Genomic DNA, 18,083 nt, shown 5'->3' with positions numbered 1-18,083 from the left:
CCGCAGACCCTCAGGAACCAGCCACCGCCTTCATGCTCCCCATCCGCGGCACCAGGTCCAGGCACCCTCCAACCCCCAGAGGAGACCAGGCAGGGGCAGAGAGCCATCTCCCTGCCCACCCAGGTTTGCTCCAGGAGGAGACGACAGCTTTTGAGACGAGCACACCAAATGCACCTCTGTGCCAGTTTTTATCCCTCTGGGAATAACTCACCCAGGGGAAGCTGCTCGCCGGCCGCCTCTTTGAGCTGCATCTCTGCCACCCGCTCCTTCACCCCTCCTCGCCTGGAGCTGAAGAGGAACCCCAGGCTGCTGTCGTCGAAGCAGGCGATGCTGGGCACGATGGTTAGCCAGTTGAGGAAACTCAGGTTGCCACTTATGATCAGAAGCACCTAAACGGGAAAGAAAGCAGCAGTAGGTGTTGCATCTGCTTAAATGACAACAGAAAAGCGTGGGGAAGGAAACGCCGGATAGATTTTAACACCCTAGCACGTACTTTGCTGATTTTCCACGACTGCAACAGTGATGGCAAACCTTTCCCTCCCTGCCCAGGCTACGGCCCAAATGTACCCCACTGGCTTGCAATGCGAGCTCTGCCCTTGCTTTCAGCAGGAGAAAGATCAGCCAGGGTATAGTGTGACTCGATTTCCATAGCGTTCCTGGTGACGGCGCAGCGGTTTGGCCCCAGGGGAATCGTCTGCTTCCTGCTTATGCCGATGTATCTGTGACAGCAACGTTCCTGAAACCCTTCAGGAGGAAATATTGGAACTTCTAATTAAAGAGCAGCATTAAATATAGAAGTGTGCAGTTTTTAAGAGGCTTTTTTTTTTTTTTTTTAATTTTAGCTTTTATTGGCCGTTTAGGAGAATGTCTTGCATGTGTAAGGCAGAGAAAGTGGAAAAATCTGTGAGCCTTTGGAGGAGTCTCCATAAATATCTGTACACATTGGGAAAGGCTTTTTGTAGGCACACATTATTTTTTTGTCTTACGCTTACAATGACTTGAAAACCGTGAGGAACCTTCTTGCCATTCCCCAGCAAGCCCTACCGAGCATCAGGCGGTCGTCTTTGGGCACTGCCTGTTTAGCCTTCGTCATAAATCACATCTTCACAGCACGTGGCTTCATTTTGCAGCTGTAAGATGGCACTTCCTCGCCATGTTCACGTCAGCCAGGGGGAAGGTGCAGGTAAACCCCTGCTCAAGGTAAATGCAAATCCTCCACCAGGAGGATAGAGCTTTCATTAGAGAAAAGCTCTCTTTCACTAGAGCTTCATATAAACCCGACTGCACAGAGCAATTTCTGCTTCTCGCAAGCATTGTTTTTAACTTCTGTTTTTCTAGCCTAAATTTATTCAAGCCCAGTCTATACTTACTCATTTTTTTCTAAGCCAGTGTTTTACCTGTTCACAGATGCCCGTTTTCTTTGTACAGTTACATCCCTTCTCTGCTTTTATACTTTAAAGCATGCCAAACTGCTCTGGCCTCCTCTCCCAGAGGAATTCCCTGCCTGCTTATCCCAGCAGCCATGCCCTCAACCCGCGCAAGGTTCAATCAATCTTTCTGGGTGCTGACAAGGACCGTACGGAGGATATCAGATGGGTCCCACCACGAACTCGTACAGCGATGCTAACATTTCTCACGCTCAACCAGACTTACCCCTCCCGCTGTGTTTTAACGCCACATTTACCTTTGCCACCGGGGTGTCACGCTAGTGCTTGCCAACCTGTGGACACAACCCCTACACATAAGCAATTTCCAAATACGCAGTTCCCAGCATCGCACAGACGTCTCTGCTCCTAACCCACGGTGCGTCATCCCGCGTGTCACGCAGCCCAATTTCATCCCATCTGCCCGTTAACCTTTGGAAGGCAGGAGCCCGAGCTGCACTGACACCACCACGGATGCTGAGAACTGTCAGACTCAAAAATCTATTGCTTTGCTTTCATACGCAATGTGATTTTTAACCAAAAGCGTCTGAAGCATTTAATTGCTCCATGTTTCATCCGAGAAGGGATCGCTGCCAGCTCAACCTTGCTGACGCCGAGACTTGCAGCAGATGCAGAACGGACGCTGCGAACTCGCTCCAGTGCCAGCAAAATGACGTGTCAAATGAAGCCAAGCCCAAGGCGGTGGCCGTGAAGACATGAAGACACATCTGGGTTTCCCCGGGGCTGTCCAGCCATCGCAACGGTCACAAAGGAACGCGTTAGGAGCGATTTAGCGTGTTGGCATAAAACAATATATGGGAATCCATGCACACAAAGACAAGAAGAAAAAAGCAGCTGATGTCTGTTCGGGACTATTTGAGTTTTGAGGCCGATTTGGATTCTTGTCCCATTAGTCACATTACTTAGGATTTAGCCCTAATTAACTAGCTGTTCCTCAGACACGTTAAAACAAAAGAAGTGGAAAAAAAGGAAAGAAAAGAAAGTAGTCTCACCATCTTATCCATAAAAAATGAAGGTTATAAAGCTGACTTAATGTATTACACGTCGAAAAATAATGCCCTGATGTAACAAAGTCGTTTATTTTTCAGCCTTCAGACCAGCTAATGAGAACTTCCTCACCTTCCAGCTGGGTTGAAAGCTGTAACCTTGATTGGCACCACTATTATTTTATTTAAAGAACACTTCTCCATTCACACAGCTGAACTTTATCCTCCCGTGAACTGTTTACTCACAATTTTAGCACATGTGGTCAAGGAAGACTTTCAAGACAGTGCAAGACCAAACGCGTGAACCCACAAACACCCCCAACATCCCGCCGCAGGCAGAGGAGCTGCAGCGTGGACCACGCTCCTGCCCAGTTAACCTCAGCCCTGCCGCCGGTCTCCTCCTCTCAGCGAAGAAGCAACGAAGCTTTCGGAAGCCCTGAGGAGATGCAGAAGCTGAAGGGCTGACCACAGACCCAAGAGGCAGAGCTGAAGTTCTCCGCTGCTCCTCCAGCCCGTGCTGCACCCCAGGACAGCGGGTCTCGGGAGGAAACCCAGCTGCCTTAAAGAAGGAACTCAAGTCAAACGCAAGAAAACTCCTCGGGAGCTGGAGACCATCACAAACTTCCCACTCCCACAGCAAAGCACACCTTTGGGTCTGCCTTCTCCAATGTACACAAAACCCCCACAACGAACGCCAAAAAGCTACATGCCGAGCAAAGAGGAAAACTTGCTGAACCTTGCAGGTTCTCCTCCTTGGCCAGGATGATGAAAGCTCAGACAGGTACTGGCAGATATCAACCCCACGGTGCAACGCATCACGTAGCCACTATCGTGGTAAAACTTCTACAGCACAAGACAGACCACACAACAGCAAGTCTTTGCCTAAATCCTGGGATGTCTGAGAATGCTGCGATATATTTTTTACATATTTCTTCATGCTGCCCTTGGATTTTAGAGAGGTGTCTCTTGACCTCACTCGGAGGTCTCTGACCTCTTGCTCAAGAGTAAGGTCTCCACGGCAGTGCCAACCGTACGGGTGGGTGCAAAGAAATGAGCCCACAACCTTGCTTCACAAGCAGCACGCTTGATTTGTTTTCAAGGGCTTTTGGGCATTACCTGGGGGGTTGTTATTAGGATTTTGTTATACTCACATAACATGAGGAGGCTCCAATTGCAACGTGGACCCATTTAGCTTGGAATTGCCAAAACAGATGGGAAGAGGACAGTTCCTGTCCTGAAAAAAACCTAAATCTAAACATACCGGACAAAGTTAGATCAAAATTAGGATGTATTACAGCTGTGCTACAGGCAGAGAGCGGAAGAATTTTGGCACCTAATTCTTATTTCAGCAACGCTCTCTGGGGATATCACCTTAAAGAACCTCACTCAGGATCACATAAGGAGTCTTGCAGCAGAACCTGAAATAGGACCCGAATCTCCCAATTACAAATCCAATGTCTTAATTACAAGTCCCCCCCAAAATACCTGCGTGCCCAAACACTGGTCCCTGGAGTTTCCCCATGGTTTATCCCGGAGTGCCCCCACCCAGCGTGCCCTCTCCTTCCCTGAAACAGGCTCACTGTGGTGCTTACTCTCCCGCTTGAAAATAAGAGGTGGTCTCCCAAAATACTATTCCACAACGCAAACACCAATAACACATGCACAATTTCGGTCAGAGGACTTTCAGCCAGTGTTCTGTTCAAAAGATGTATGTTTTGTCATTAAAAACAACAACAAATAAATGTTAAAAACACATCATTTCATATTTTATATGATTGGCACCATTTTTTTAAACACCGTGATTTGCAAGTTACAATTTTCAAAACCCCAGCAGGACTCTTCAGTAACAGTCACATAATCTTAAAAAAATAAGAGATCTGACCAATTACAGTAAGTAACAAAAGTCCTAACTATTATTTAGTTAAAAAAATAGTTACTTATTTATCCTGAGTTGGATAATTATCCAGAATTATGAGGGGGAAAAGTATTTAAATCTGAATTACATACACATGTTAGGTCCTTGAACATAACATATTACACTTGAGGTTTGGTGCTCCCCCTTTGACCCGAATGTGATTTAGTTGAATGCATATTAATCAGCCTGTACTCATTAACACACTTCTCACTTAGCTACTTTGTTAGGAAACTCTGATCCTTTTCTGATGTGATTTGCCTCGTGCAATTGCAGTAATATTAAGAAAATAGTTCTGCACTTTGCCACTTCTGCCGAGGCTCGTTTTACAGCTTTGTACGGAGCGACTGGGTGGTCCATGGGAGTTTTTTTTTTTAGTAGTGATTCACCTCTCTTTATTGCTTGGAAGTCAGAAGCAAGATATCTTATTTCCACCAGCCCTTAAAAATCAGGGGATTCAAAAATAATACAAGTTTGGCGTTTTCTGGTCTGTGGGTGGAATCACGAACCTGACACATTTTTAACTTCAGTTATTCTGACCGAGTCGCGACGCTCGCGCCAGCGGCTGCGACTGCTGCCCGGGTACCGGCAGCGGATTCAAACACGGGTTAATGTTGTACCCTCCCCGAGGGGGGCTGAGCACCGTGAGCCCCTCAGCTTTGCAAAAATAAACCTCAAAGGAACTCCCGCTTCAAAGTCGATTAACAGGAAAACAGATGATTTTTCAAACGTGCCGAGGGGTGGCTGTCCTAGCAAACGGTTTTGCGGCCGTTTTTGCACGAGGTATATGTTATTTGATTGACGTGCCCGGCCAGCATTAAGGGCGAAGCTTTGTCAGCTGAGCAACCGGTGTCTTCTGCAGCACTGATCCTGCGAGTGCAGCATCCCCCGGGGTTGGTGGATCCTTTGCGATTCAAACTAGTATTTGCCTTGGCAGGCAGCGCACGTTTACCTAAAGCCTTCCTTTTCTGCATGAAACCTCCTAAGCCTGCGTGTCCTGCTCCGGCAAAGCGGAGTCGCGCTGGTAGCTGGTGGGAAGTTTAATTTAACACGAATTTCTAAGGGTGGTGAGGGCAGAGATCATGGAATCCCAGAACGGTTTGGGTTGGAAGGGACCTTAAAGATCACCTAGTTCCAACCCTCCCGCCATGGGCAGGGACACCACCGTCATCACCGTGCTCTCACCTCCTGCCCTGGGAACTGAAGCTGGGGCCCGACGCTGGCGCTGGTGATTTGGGGTAAGCCACAAAACTTCCCAAGGTCTTATTTCACCCACGTGCAAAGCAGGTGCACGGGTGCTGGACCTCCTCCGCGCCCACGTTTGGAGGAGAGGACACCAAACCCCTCCAGGAGCCGTCGCTGCCGGCGTGGCAGAGCACGGGGAGCATCACTGCTCCTTCCCCGTCGGCTGCAGGAAGAAGAAGAGCTCGTTGCACACATCTCTCGGTAATTTTGGCCTTTGCACCATGCCAGGCTTGGCCTTTCGGCGCTCGGACCACAATCGCAACTCAACCGTATCTTCTTCTCTCCACCCTCTGGAGCTCTGCTGCGGTGGATGGGCTGTGCCCTCCCCACCTTGGTCTCGATTTGTGTTTACTGAGTGTCTTTCTCTTGCTGGACAATATTTAAACGCACAATTATAACAAACAGATGGTATCAACCCCTGTGGTGATTTTTAAAAATTTTTTATTAAAGCACAGTATTAATCATGGTAATTGGGTAGGAACTTTAAGGTTATAAAACTACAGCATGTCTAATGAGCGAGCTCCTTATAGGAGGAACTGAGGTTTTTAATCTAATAATGTCAGTTTTATGGATTATGACTGGAGTTTTATGAAGTGTGATATGAAATACTGTGGATTCATGGCTCTCACTGGATTAATTTGGAAAAGTAGTTTTCCTGGTTCTAGGCCCAAAAACAATTATTCCTTACATTTCTGTCCCCTGCACTGTTACCAAACCTCTCTGTCAGAAAATGGGCACCTACACCCATAACTTTTTTACAGGTTAGGCTTCTTTGTTTGGCTGGTTTTTATTTTTTTCAATCACAGATTGTTATAAACATACAGTAGGTAGGAGAAGCTCATATGCTGTGTAGCAGACTATATTTGTCCAGAAGGAACAACAACGGGCTGTAAACTCTTAAACGCGGTCGAGGGCTGGCTGGAGCTTGCAGGCTCCATCCGAGCAGGGGGACGTGGTCACCACGCAGCGCTCGAGCTTTCTGATATTGAGCCATTGGCACAGAAGAGCCAGAATTGGGGTGCCCGGAAGAACTATAATTTATTTAAAGAGAAACACACAGGAGCAGGGGGCTGGAAGAGACCTCAGGAAGCCGTCCAGGCTTTCCTGCTGCCCCAGGGTAGAGTCGTCTCTACGTGCACCTTTGTGTGTTTGTCTAAACTCTTCCCAGAAGCCTTGCTGGGTGATGGAGCCAGGTCCCTGGCCTTCCTGGGCTACCTGTTTCACTATCTTTAAATTATTCCTAATACCATTCCCAATACCATTCTTAATCCCATGACTCCTTCTCTGCTCACAGCCATCAAAGACTGTTCTCTTCTATCTGCAATAGCCTTTCATATAGGTGAAAACTGTCCTTTGCCCACTGACTCTTCCCTCCCAGTAATGTTCTCCTTTGGATTAAATTATCCCAGTTGGTTCAACTGTGCCTTGTGAATCCAGTCTTTACATCTCTGCTTATTCTCACCGTCCTCTGGATTTTCTCCAGTTGGAACATATCTAATGCCCAAAACAGAGCCACAGCTTTTAGCTCTAGCCTTACCAGCGGCAGAGAGCAGGAAGGATTTATATACTCACAGCACGAAGAACTTATATATTCCAGTAGGACGTTTGCTCTTTCTGCAACAGTGCAGCCCTACCGACTCAATCGCATTGCCAAGATTATTCAGAATACTTATCATCTGCGCCAATACCCTCTATCTGAGCATGGTCTACTAGTATTAGATATCGTTAATGAAACCCCTGAATATCCCTAGATAGACCCTGGGGAAGCCCCCTTGATAAATCCTTCCCTCTGACAGTGAGCCATTGATAACTGCTGAATAGACTTTCCAACCCGTTTTGTCCGCCAGACAGTATTTCCTACTTAAGACCCCATTTTCCTGGGTTGTTTATGATATTTTATGTGAAACAGCTTCAAAAGCCTCAGTAAAAGCATATATTGTTTATCCTCTATTCATGCGCCCTGTTTTGTCAATGAAGGAAAGAAGACTGCATTTACATGGTCTGCACTTGGCAAAACCACGACGGCTGTAGTTATCCCCCTTGTCTTTTGGAGGTATTTAGAAATGGCCTCTTTCATCATTGTTTCCCAGTAGTTTTCCAGTAATGGCTCTGCAGTGTCCTGGCTCTTCCTTTTTTCTCTCTTTAGACGACAGGTACTTTATTAGCTCTTCTCCGTTCTTTCATTACTTCACCTATGTTCTACGAATTCTCAAAGATAATCACTAACACTGACAGGATTTCAACAACCAGCTCTTTAACAGCCCTAGGATAGATTTCCTTAGGCTCAGATGATTTGAAAAGATCTAACTTAGCTAAGTACTCTGCAGCTCTCCCCTGCTTGTGGCTGAGGTCATCCTGCTTTGTTACTGGTATTAATTATACCAACAGCCACATGAGATGTGACTTTTTAGTGATGACTGTTACAAAAAAGGCACTAATCATTTCAAGATAAAACACGGACCACATTTATCAACTAAAAAAAATAGGATGTAGAAAAAACCAAAAGTAAACCGCCTTCCTTGCACACAAAATACAACAAGCGCTTACTCACTCTGTGCTAGTGAAAGCTGGAGAAAAGAAAAGCCCAGCTCATCTGTGCACTGTCAAAACTGCAGTACCAGGGTCCCACATGGATCTTCTCACTGCAGATCCCCAGAGCCACAGGTGATCAGCTCTGCTGCCTGCGACAGCAAAGACCCCCTCCTCCTGATGGACATGCTGCTGGATGACCAGAACTTAAGACCGCTCCTCAACAGACCTTGCATGTCACCATGGAAAGAGGAAATCAGTCTTTTAAGATGGACTGAATGGATCCTTATGAAGGAGCAGATGTGAGGAGGAGCCCAGGTCAGCACCCAAGAACGCATGTGCCGTGCTCTCCGGCGCTACCAGGGAAAGCGGTGGCAAGAAGTGGGAGTTTGGAAATGACCCAACCAGGCCATGGCTTTGAGCAGAGGGGGACAAATCCCGGTACGGATGACACCAAGGGAAAGGGAGATTTGCCATCGCCTACCTCAAGCTGTTTGCCCAGTCCCCCAGCATCGCTCCTCGCTCCTCTGCCGGCTTGCTCTCTTTCTGGTTTTCCTCTGGGCACCCAGTAGCCGGGCTGGGTGAAAGGCAGATGGTGGCATACTGGTGTCACTGGAATTGAAAGCACAAGCGCTACCGGCTGTGTTGGGGACACTTCAACACCCACAGCCTCTGTGCCATCTGTGCCTGGGATGGATCTTTAAAAAGAAAATACCAGCGCTCTCCGAACAGGCATACATCGCTTTGGTTTTGGTTAAGTTGTTAACTCTGCTCTCCTGAAACCTGCGGCCCCGCCGCCAAAGAATCTCTTACTCTTAGGACAAGCTGAAACTCATAACATCGAAAGTTGGTCCTTCCTGTAAGAGATAGGAAGGACAAGCCTCAAAAGCCAAATTCGATTTTAATGTGCCTCCAGTTACTTGCGTACCATGAAAACATAGCCTCCCACAAAGAAAAACAGGCTATCATTCCCCCATCTGGTTTCAGTTTGAAAAATACTTATATATGTAGTTTTTCCCAAAAGTTATTGTAGGCACGGGCAAAAAATTCCCATTAAATGACAACAGCAAGAACATTTAATTTTCCCCTATTATTAATTTAATCTCTTGTTAACTTCTTGATTCAACATTTGCATGAGGATTTAATCTCTGCTTTGCAGAGCTATTTAGTGCAGAAAAATACATAGGAAAATAATTACCTCTGTCCACTTGCTCTGTTTTAGACAGCAGATAAAATGGTTTTGTGAATCCCACAGGCATTCAGAAAGCTATTGGATGTACCAGGAGAAAAAGAAGCAAAGTCAGTTTTGCCGGTAAGATGAGAAAGAAGAATGTGGCTTGACTTCGGTTTACTTTTGGATGCGCAGTCAATTAGGTGATCTCAGCTTAATTCACATTACAAAACACAGCCCATGAGAGAAAGCGAACTCCTTTCTCTGTGGGAACACCTGATCGCAGGACACCCGGACGCTCCTCAGAGACCTCAGCCCTGAGCTTCCAAAAAGGGTGGAAGCACCTATCCAGCTCACTGGGAATATCGTGGAGTCAGGAAATAGCCCAAATTTGGTATCCAAAACATGATTTCATAGGCGAAGGCTGAGTATTTCCTTCCCACAAGATGATAGGAGAGAACCCACATACTATTACCACACTTAATACAGAAATAAGAAAATAATAAACCTTGAGATGCCCTTGGGCTGTGAACCTCCAGTTAGCCGGACGTCACTTGGACATGACCAAAGATATGCAAATGATTCATTTAGAGCCAGAGGAATTAGCTAGAATTCAAAGCATTTATAATTCACATGCTAGATACAGTTTTGTTTGCCTAAGCAGCTACAGCTAGGGACTTGAACAACTGTGTTAAAAAAGACCCATATTTATCCCTGAAAAGCAGAGGTCAGTATTTAAAATATTTATAAATACTTGTATAGTCACAGACTCCCCTGAACTTACAAATGTAGGATAGAAATATTGAGGAATTAAATAACTATAGACGCCCAAAAGCAATTATGCAGCAATCTTAACTAAAATTTGTCCTTGAACTGGGTCAGTTTTTGACATGTTACAAATAGCACTGTAAGGCTTTTGCAGTCCCCAGGTCTGAGCACCAGGTCTAAAGTTACAAACAGAACTGTGCTAAAGCAATAGGGAACCAAACCCTTTCCATTCCTGTTATATACCCGACATTTGTTCTTGATCTAAATGTGAAGCAATATAAATGTCTCACTCCCTACTCATTTTTAATTTGTAGCTATATGAACCACCTACTGTAGTTCCCACAGATTATGGGATTTGACTGCGGAGCATTTCTATGGATAAGCACAATTTCCAGATTTTCAATGGAAAAAATTTTAAAGAGAAGCAAGAGAGTGAAAGTGGACTGATTATGGTTATATATATATATTTGTAAAAACCCAAATCTCACGCTTCAGCACTCCACCTGACCTCCAGCGACGAGCGGTCAGGAGAAGTACGGGCGGACGGCGGCTCGGTGCGGGCTGCCCCTTCTGAACCACCCAGGACTGGGGTTGGGATACTGGGATGAGAGAGGCAAGTCCAGTACCAGAAGGGTTAAACTTACCTTCCTTTATCATGTAGCCCAAGACGTTGCAGTGAGTGTTCCCGTTCTAGGAAATTTTATACGTCTAACTCGATTACCAAAGTATTGTGGGTGAATTTAGGATCGGTTGCTCGCTTTGGGTCTGAAACACAACCGGACTCCTCCCGTCCTGCTCCTGCGGAGCCGAGATATGTCTCCGAATTACTGACTTTGACACATTTATTCTGCTCTGCAGCTTTGTTATGTAAAATACCTCTTGGTGTTGCTTGATCCGTTGACTCTTGCTAGAGGCTACAGTGTTCCACATTAATATATTACAGGCTAAATAACTGCCGAAGGACTGTTTATGTAAGTGTTGAACCAATATAAAATGAAAGAATAATTTTACAGAAGGAAGGCATTTTTTACTACTCTGCTCTGAATTGTCAACATCTTTCCATCCCTGATGGTGAAGTTACTTCCTAAAGGGGGAAGCTGTCACGAAGACACTTAATGGCAAAAACCTTTCAACACCTTATTTATTTTTTTACGAAAGGCCAAAGAGCATTTCCATGGACCAGCAAATCTCAACGAGCTTTTCAGCAGCATCCTACATTAGAGGACCAAGTTCAGATAATTTCTTCCTGATTTTACTCCAATTTGCTCCAAAAAGTTGATTTCAGTGGCAGACCTCCTAGATGAGGATGCTGTTTAAGGTGAGGAAGGCAAGTCCAGGTAAGACCAAGTCCTCCAGTTTTGGGACAGAGAGTTTCTCCATGGAGAACATGTCAGCACATGAAAAGAGGGTGGCAAAAGAGCGAGGGAGACCCTCTCTACAGACCTTCAGCTTTTGAGCTCATACAGGGATAACTCAGAAACAATTCTAGCTGCTAACCCAAACCAGCCCTGCAGGCAGGTAACCCCCAGGAGGCACCGACTCAAAACACTAACCAGCAGCAGAAGACTTGGCAGGTCACCATCAAAACTACTGTCGCCGTCAGGAGGAGGTGGAGCAGGAAGAGGCAGAGCTACCGGAGTGAACTAACTTGTTGGTTTGTACCAGCATGACATCAGGATCTGGCCCCGATTCAGTCCCGAGAAAACCGTATTAGCATGTAATTATGGGGCCTTGTGTGGACTTTGAAACAGGATGTAAAACCAAGTTCCTGATTACTCATGGTCATAAAAGAGACCATGGAATTTTCTACGAAGCCGGGAGAAGTAGGATGCAGAAGACCTCAACCCAAACTCCAAGTCAGGTTGTTACAACCAAGGGCCCCGCGGCCCTTCCCGGCATCCCGGCGGGACCCCGCAGCCCTGGCAGCCGCTCCCTGCGGCACACAGCTGAGGAGCGGTGACGTCCCACCGCCGGCACAGAGCTCCAGACGTGCCGTTTGCAAAACGCTTTAGGATCCATCCACGGGACAAGAGCCCTGTGGAAAACCAGAGTATTGTTCCCCCCAAGCGTGCCTGGGTTTCTTCACTCGGCGCGAGAGCAGCACTCGTTCCGATTAGCTCATTTCATCAATAAAGTCAAACAGCACATTAAAAAATTTCTACATCTATTAACGGTCCAAGTGTTTCACTAACCAGCTCCGTCCTGCTCATTAAAAATACTTTTATAGCAAATGTAGAGTTCAAGTCCAGCAGAAGTGCTCTGCTTCAGTGGTATCTCAAGACGGGTTATGTTGGAAAGAGCCCCATGCCACGTGCTCCGGAGGGACGTCATGCTCTGCCCTCCATCTGCCTCCTCCACGGGGAGAGCAGGTTGGAAAGGATTTTTTCCAATCATAATTTGTGGATTTATCAAAATATTACATGGGCCAGACCCAGCTCTAAGCACCTTCCCCAGGAATGCTGTTCCCATCCAGGATGAAGACCACCGTTCTGGTTTGCGGGACACCATCAGATCTGAGCTTGCAGAGGTGACTCACAAGTGCAATCGCCATCCTGTGTCTGATATTTTCTTGTAGTGAGAGCAACAGGATCAGGCTACGGACTCCTCAAGCACCCGCTCTGTCCCCGTGCACAGCCCCAAACCGCAGCAGGCCGCCAGATCCCAACCCCTACGGTCGCGGCGAGACGCATGTGCTGGGCGACTTGCACGTCAACGTGGAGCAGCTACGAAGCCAGGTCTGTCACCAGTGGGGACGGTCAGATACAAGATAAGGCAGATCAACGGCAAAGAAGCTGAAAGCAGTTATCTGACTGTAAAAAAATGATAGAATTATTTTTTCTTCTTGTTAGCACAGCATTAAGGTCTTCTCAGAGGGCAACAGCAGCGGTGTTTAATGACGAGCTCTTGCCTGTTTTGGTTAACAACCAGCAGCTGGTCTGTAATATCAAACCCAACATTTTTACTGAAAAGTGATTGAAGAACGCACCCGTGAAAAATGGTTTCACAGCTTCCTTTCAAGGCGGTTTCCAATTTGAGCTAGACACCTAGTAAATAGTATTACAGCTTTAAAAAAATAATCCTAAATATAACCATGTCTTTTGGACAGCACTAGCTGGACTGGGCAATATTTGCCTAGTCAAGTTGTTCTGGGAGCATTTTGCTACAGGTTTTTATTTTTCCTCTCTGCTGAGGTCTGCTCCATACTCAGATATTAAGACATCATAAGAAAAATTCCAACATGGCAATTAATCATTAACTGTCATAGTTTTCCATAAGGTGCAAATTTAAGGTTATAAAACTGTCAAAAACCTAAACAGTTACACGGGCTGCTTCTGCTGTTGGCTGGATGCGCTTCTGGAAGCGAACGCAGACAAATACCTGCGGTGCCGTGGGCTGCGGTGCCTCGGGAGCAGCCGGGATGACGCGCACCCGCGGCAGGGACCGTCCCCGCGGGAAACCGGGTGGCTGCTGAGAGGTGGTCGTGGCTGGACCTCTGGCTGGTGGGTCATCCCGGCAAAACCACCCCGGGTGGTGGTCGTTTGTAACGCGAGGTTCGGTAAGGAGGTGGTTTAGTGGGCATGGTGGCGTTGGGTTGACGGTTGGACTCAAGTTTCTTAAAGGTCTTTTCCAACCTAAATGATTCTATGATTCTAAGAGCCCGCCGAACGTCTTCTCTGCAGCCTGCGAGTCACCCTGGAGATGCCTTTGGTGAGCCGTGGAGCACATGGCTCGTCTTCTAGTGGATAGGAAACAAGGAGGGAATGTCAGATGGATGAATTAAGAAGATGCGAGGATGTGGGAAGCCCTCAGCAGAGGAAATACTGCCTATATGTTGACAGATTATACGTCCCCTCGAATGAAAGGACCTTAGGTCCATACTTCTAAGGAATATGGAATATGGGACCATGGGATGTCACTGCCACATGGTGGTGTTTTGAATTCAGTCGTGTGCAAAAAACCAAAAGTAGGTCACTTACTCGAGTGGCAAAATTATGGCCCTTCGGCTTTCCACAGTAGCAGGGATCAAGAACGCCTCAGCAGGCGTCCCTAGCACCTTGGTCCTTCCCAAAAGGTACACGGGTTTGAGGCACGGCAGGTTTCAGAGGACTGAGACCAGCGTACAGCCCCACGAGGCCTTTCCCACCAGCTTCAACAGGACCCAGACGTTGCAAGGACAAACCAGTGGTTTGACTCATGAGCTGGTCAAACCACAGACGCCGTTTCATTTGCCATTTCTGCTTCAGAGCAAGCATTATCTCCCGATATTAACATACAGGAAAAGAAGTATTCAGCAAAAGCATTTTTCACCCTAGTAGCAAGAATCCTTGTTTGAGGTCTATCCTGTTTTAATTGCAATCTGGAATAGGCTGTCAACAGGCATAAATCAATAACTCACTCACCAATTACATGGCAAAGCACAGAACTCCACTGTAATAAATGCTAGATGATTATTGAATTATCAATAATAAAGTAGAACAGTATTAAGACTAGAAAGTTAAAGCCCTTTTTCCAGAATATCCTTTTCTCTACTAATTAGGACATTCTTCACTGAGAGACGTGTGGGTTCAAAATTCCCTCTGCAAGAAATGATGTGAATTAAACCCTGCTCTCTCAAATCCTGGATCAGTCTGAAGTCACATGGAACTGTTTATATTCCTTGATTGAAGGAATGCTAAAATACTTCTGGCGAAAATACTTCAATTCCCTTTCCACATACAGTCATTGCAGGCTCCTTTGAAATTCACTTTTTCTACAATATTTAGACATATCTAACAATTGCCAAAATAAGAGCAAACCCCATTAGAGAAGGAGAACACATCAGAAAAAATCTATTCTGATAGCAAACTTTTTGCCTAGTATCTGTCCAGGTCTTGGTAAAATTTGGATTAAACTGGTATAAAAGACAGAGTGTGGGGAAAACAATGTTCTTTGGAATCAATTTAGATGGGCAGGCTAAGTACCTCAAATCTCAGACAGGCCTGGCACAGGGAAACGGGATCTGTGTTACGAATCTCTTTCAAAACAATTCAAATCCAAGGTTTTGGTTCGACCAATTGTGGAGACATAGCAGCCAGCTGCAAAAGCTGGATCGGGACTGCGCTCCCCAAATTCGCTGGCATTTCAATCCCTACACAGATTCAAACTCATCTTTTCCTTTTAAAGTTAAAAGGAAAGGACACGACCACATCCGCAGGCATAAGGAAAATGCAAGGAAAAAGTAAAGGGGATGTCACATCTGATCAGCTTGACACTATGGTGGAAAACACTGGTGGCTTCTCTGATTTATATCTTTCTGCAGCTACTTTCTTTGCCTCATTAAAGTACATAATTTCAGTAACTCTAAGCTCTTAGCAACATCTGCAGTAAAATATTTAACTTGGGTTGGCTACTCAGTGTCACTGAAAGCCAAGGCTGGGCGTATTTCAAAATCCAGGATGACCTGGATTTTTCCACCAAACCAACCTCTCGCAGCACGCTCGGAGCTAACACACGTACGGGCACGGACCTGAGCTGTCGGCTGTGGGCTTCTGCAAGCTCAGGAGAAATAGAAAACAGTTGTGGCGTGAAAACGCACCGAGAAAAAATAATCCGGTGCCTTATTTGGGGCTGCTTACCATTTGATTTTAATAAAGAAAGCCTGCAAAAGCCTCAGGGATAAAAAATGAAGTACTGAATGTAAAAAGTTTAGTAGAAATGCTATGTTTAATAAAAAGAAAAGAGGAGAAACCTGAAGAAAGTGCAGAACAGTTACCGTTGCCTTAGCATCTCCGTCGGTGAAGCGCCTTAGCAGCAGGCAGCAAAGCACTGGCTGCTCCCCGCTGCCCTTACCCTAAGCCGTTCCCTCCACTCTATCAGAAAATGGGTTGAAAATTGTGACAAATATATGATGTAACCGGCCAGCTCGCTGACACGTTGCACCGCATATTTAAAATATGAAATGCCCAACCGGTGGACGTAAAGCCTTTGTTAAATTTTCCAGGGCCAAAAGAAGAAGACGGAAAAAAAGGCATTTTACTTACATCCCAGATGGTAGCTTAGCAATCCCCAAGCTGTCAGTGGCGGGGACTTAAGTAAGTAGCAAATGAAATGTACATCGGGCAAACCCAGATATGCTTAAGAAAACACAAAACGTGTTAAAGAACACATTTCTATGCCGCCATCTGCAGCAGTTTCTTTTCAGCGTTGGGGCGCCTTGCTTGTAATTTAGGTTACAATGGGAACGAGGTGTAAATTATGAAATGATCAAAAAAGGAGAACTTTCAGCTCTTGCCCTCCCCTCCCCAAACAGTTCCTTCTACACGGGACCAAACCATGCCCGAGGACGGCTGGTGGGATGGAGCCAGGGAAGAACGTGCAGAACCCAGGAGGACCAGGATGCTCAGCGTTGCTCCAGCCTCGCTGGGGGGGGGGCTTTTATTTTATCTGTGCATTCGTGTGCACATTTATCTGCCTGTAGAAAACTGAAATGGATCCCCAGTACAGGAACTGCTTGCGTCCTTTTAGCAGTAGATACTAGCGCAAACATTTAAAGGAAGCTAAAGCCCTGCATTTAGGTTTGCAGAGGAAGACAGAAAAGATAAGGTGCTCTGAAGGGATATATACAAAAGAAAAACTTTGCGCAATTTATCTCATAGGTAGCTGTCTGCACACATGGCATATTACGGTTTCAAAAGCTGCCTAAGGAGCCTGTCTCCTACAGGGAGCTTTGAAGATCTCAACCATAAAGAGGTTAGTGCAGTGGGTATTTCCTGGTAGTATCGTACTACTTTTCCCAGCACAGATTTGGCCTGTGTCAGATGGGATCACATGAAATGTAGATCCCGGAGGATGCTGGAGAGGAAGCAGAAAATGCCACCCACTTTCAAGGTCACAGCTGCAAGGAGATCCCTGCTCATGCTGCTGCACTGATCGCTTACATATGAGATGAACCTTGGAAGAAGAATGAAAATATATGTATATCAGAATATTCCAGGAAGAGCTGTCACCGGACAGCCTTACTGCTGGCCAAGGAACGCCGCAATGAGCCCTTGCATTGACAAGAACCTAATGGCAGCTGCACTGTTATCAAGAAGAGATGCACTCTTGGAAAAAAGCTGCACGGGGCTTGAGGTTTTCCAGCTCAAAATAATCTCTAGTAGAGGATGAAATACAGCTGCCTGTCCGTGAGTAAGTTCCTACGCTTCAAAGCGAGCGTGTGACTCATTCAACAAAACCCAAGTGCATCAACATCAGCCATGGGGCTGATTTTAAAAGGTTACTCATTATTCACCAGCAAATTAGATTTGTCAACAGACGGAGAGAGCAAATATTCAGTATTGCCTGGGTCTGTGATTCAAACAGCCTCATCTAGCAAAGTGGAATAACGAGCTCTTCTGAGCCAGGTGACAGCTGGCGTGACATTAAGACAGAAGAGGGGGAACAAGACACAGAGCAGAAGAGCCCAGAACTTGCTTGGCACCGGCTGGTGCTGCTGCAGCGTTTGAAATGGCAGCGATCAGAAGGAGCAGGGATCTGAATGCTCCCAGGCTGCTGCACACCAGCGCGGAGCTGGGAAAAGATGCAGCGAGCTGGGAAAAGATGCAGGGAGCTTTGGTGGTCCGGTTTCTCTGCACCGTCAGCATCGTGATTAGCGCTTTGGCAGCGCGGCTGCGTGTGAACGGTTGGTGCCAGGTTAGAGGGACGGCGAGTGGGAGGAAAGGCACTTTGTGAGCCGAGAGCGGGGCAGCAGCGCTGCTCGCGTCTGCTAGATGAGTTCTGCAAAGAGAGAACCCGGTCCACCCCCTGGAAGGTCCTGGCTTGGGTGGGCATCCACATCCTGGACCTTCACGCTACGGACTTCGGTCTGACGCTGTTTCGGGTAGTTTTAGTACGGCTTTGTAGCTTAATTTCTTCTGACAGTGAGAAGGAACCCTTAAGGTTTCTGTAAGCCAGCATGTTTACAAGCGAGTGCCAAACAGAGAGCCGGGTCCAATGTGGCCCGCGAGCAGCCAGCCCCACCGCTGCAAAATTACACGATGGAGCACAGG

At 46.5% G+C, this 18,083-nt stretch overlaps 1 protein-coding gene across 4 annotated transcripts in view; it reads right to left on the bottom strand.

Annotated features, from left to right (window-relative positions):
• Positions 1-18,083, bottom strand: part of LMF1 (lipase maturation factor 1) — a 204,697-nt gene that overhangs the window by 28,296 nt on the left and 158,318 nt on the right. For all 4 annotated transcript variants that reach the window (XM_049791579.1, XM_049791578.1, XM_049791577.1 and 1 more), the window contains one exon: positions 212-389. In XM_049791579.1, the coding sequence (XP_049647536.1) occupies positions 212-389 (178 nt within the window). The remainder of the gene's footprint in view (positions 1-211; positions 390-18,083) is intronic.

This window comes from Accipiter gentilis, chromosome 33 (assembly GCF_929443795.1).
Source record: "Accipiter gentilis chromosome 33, bAccGen1.1, whole genome shotgun sequence".
Classification (NCBI taxonomy): domain Eukaryota; kingdom Metazoa; phylum Chordata; class Aves; order Accipitriformes; family Accipitridae; genus Astur; species Astur gentilis.
Note: the sequence above shows the minus strand (reverse complement) of the source record. Positions and strands in the feature narration are given on the sequence as shown.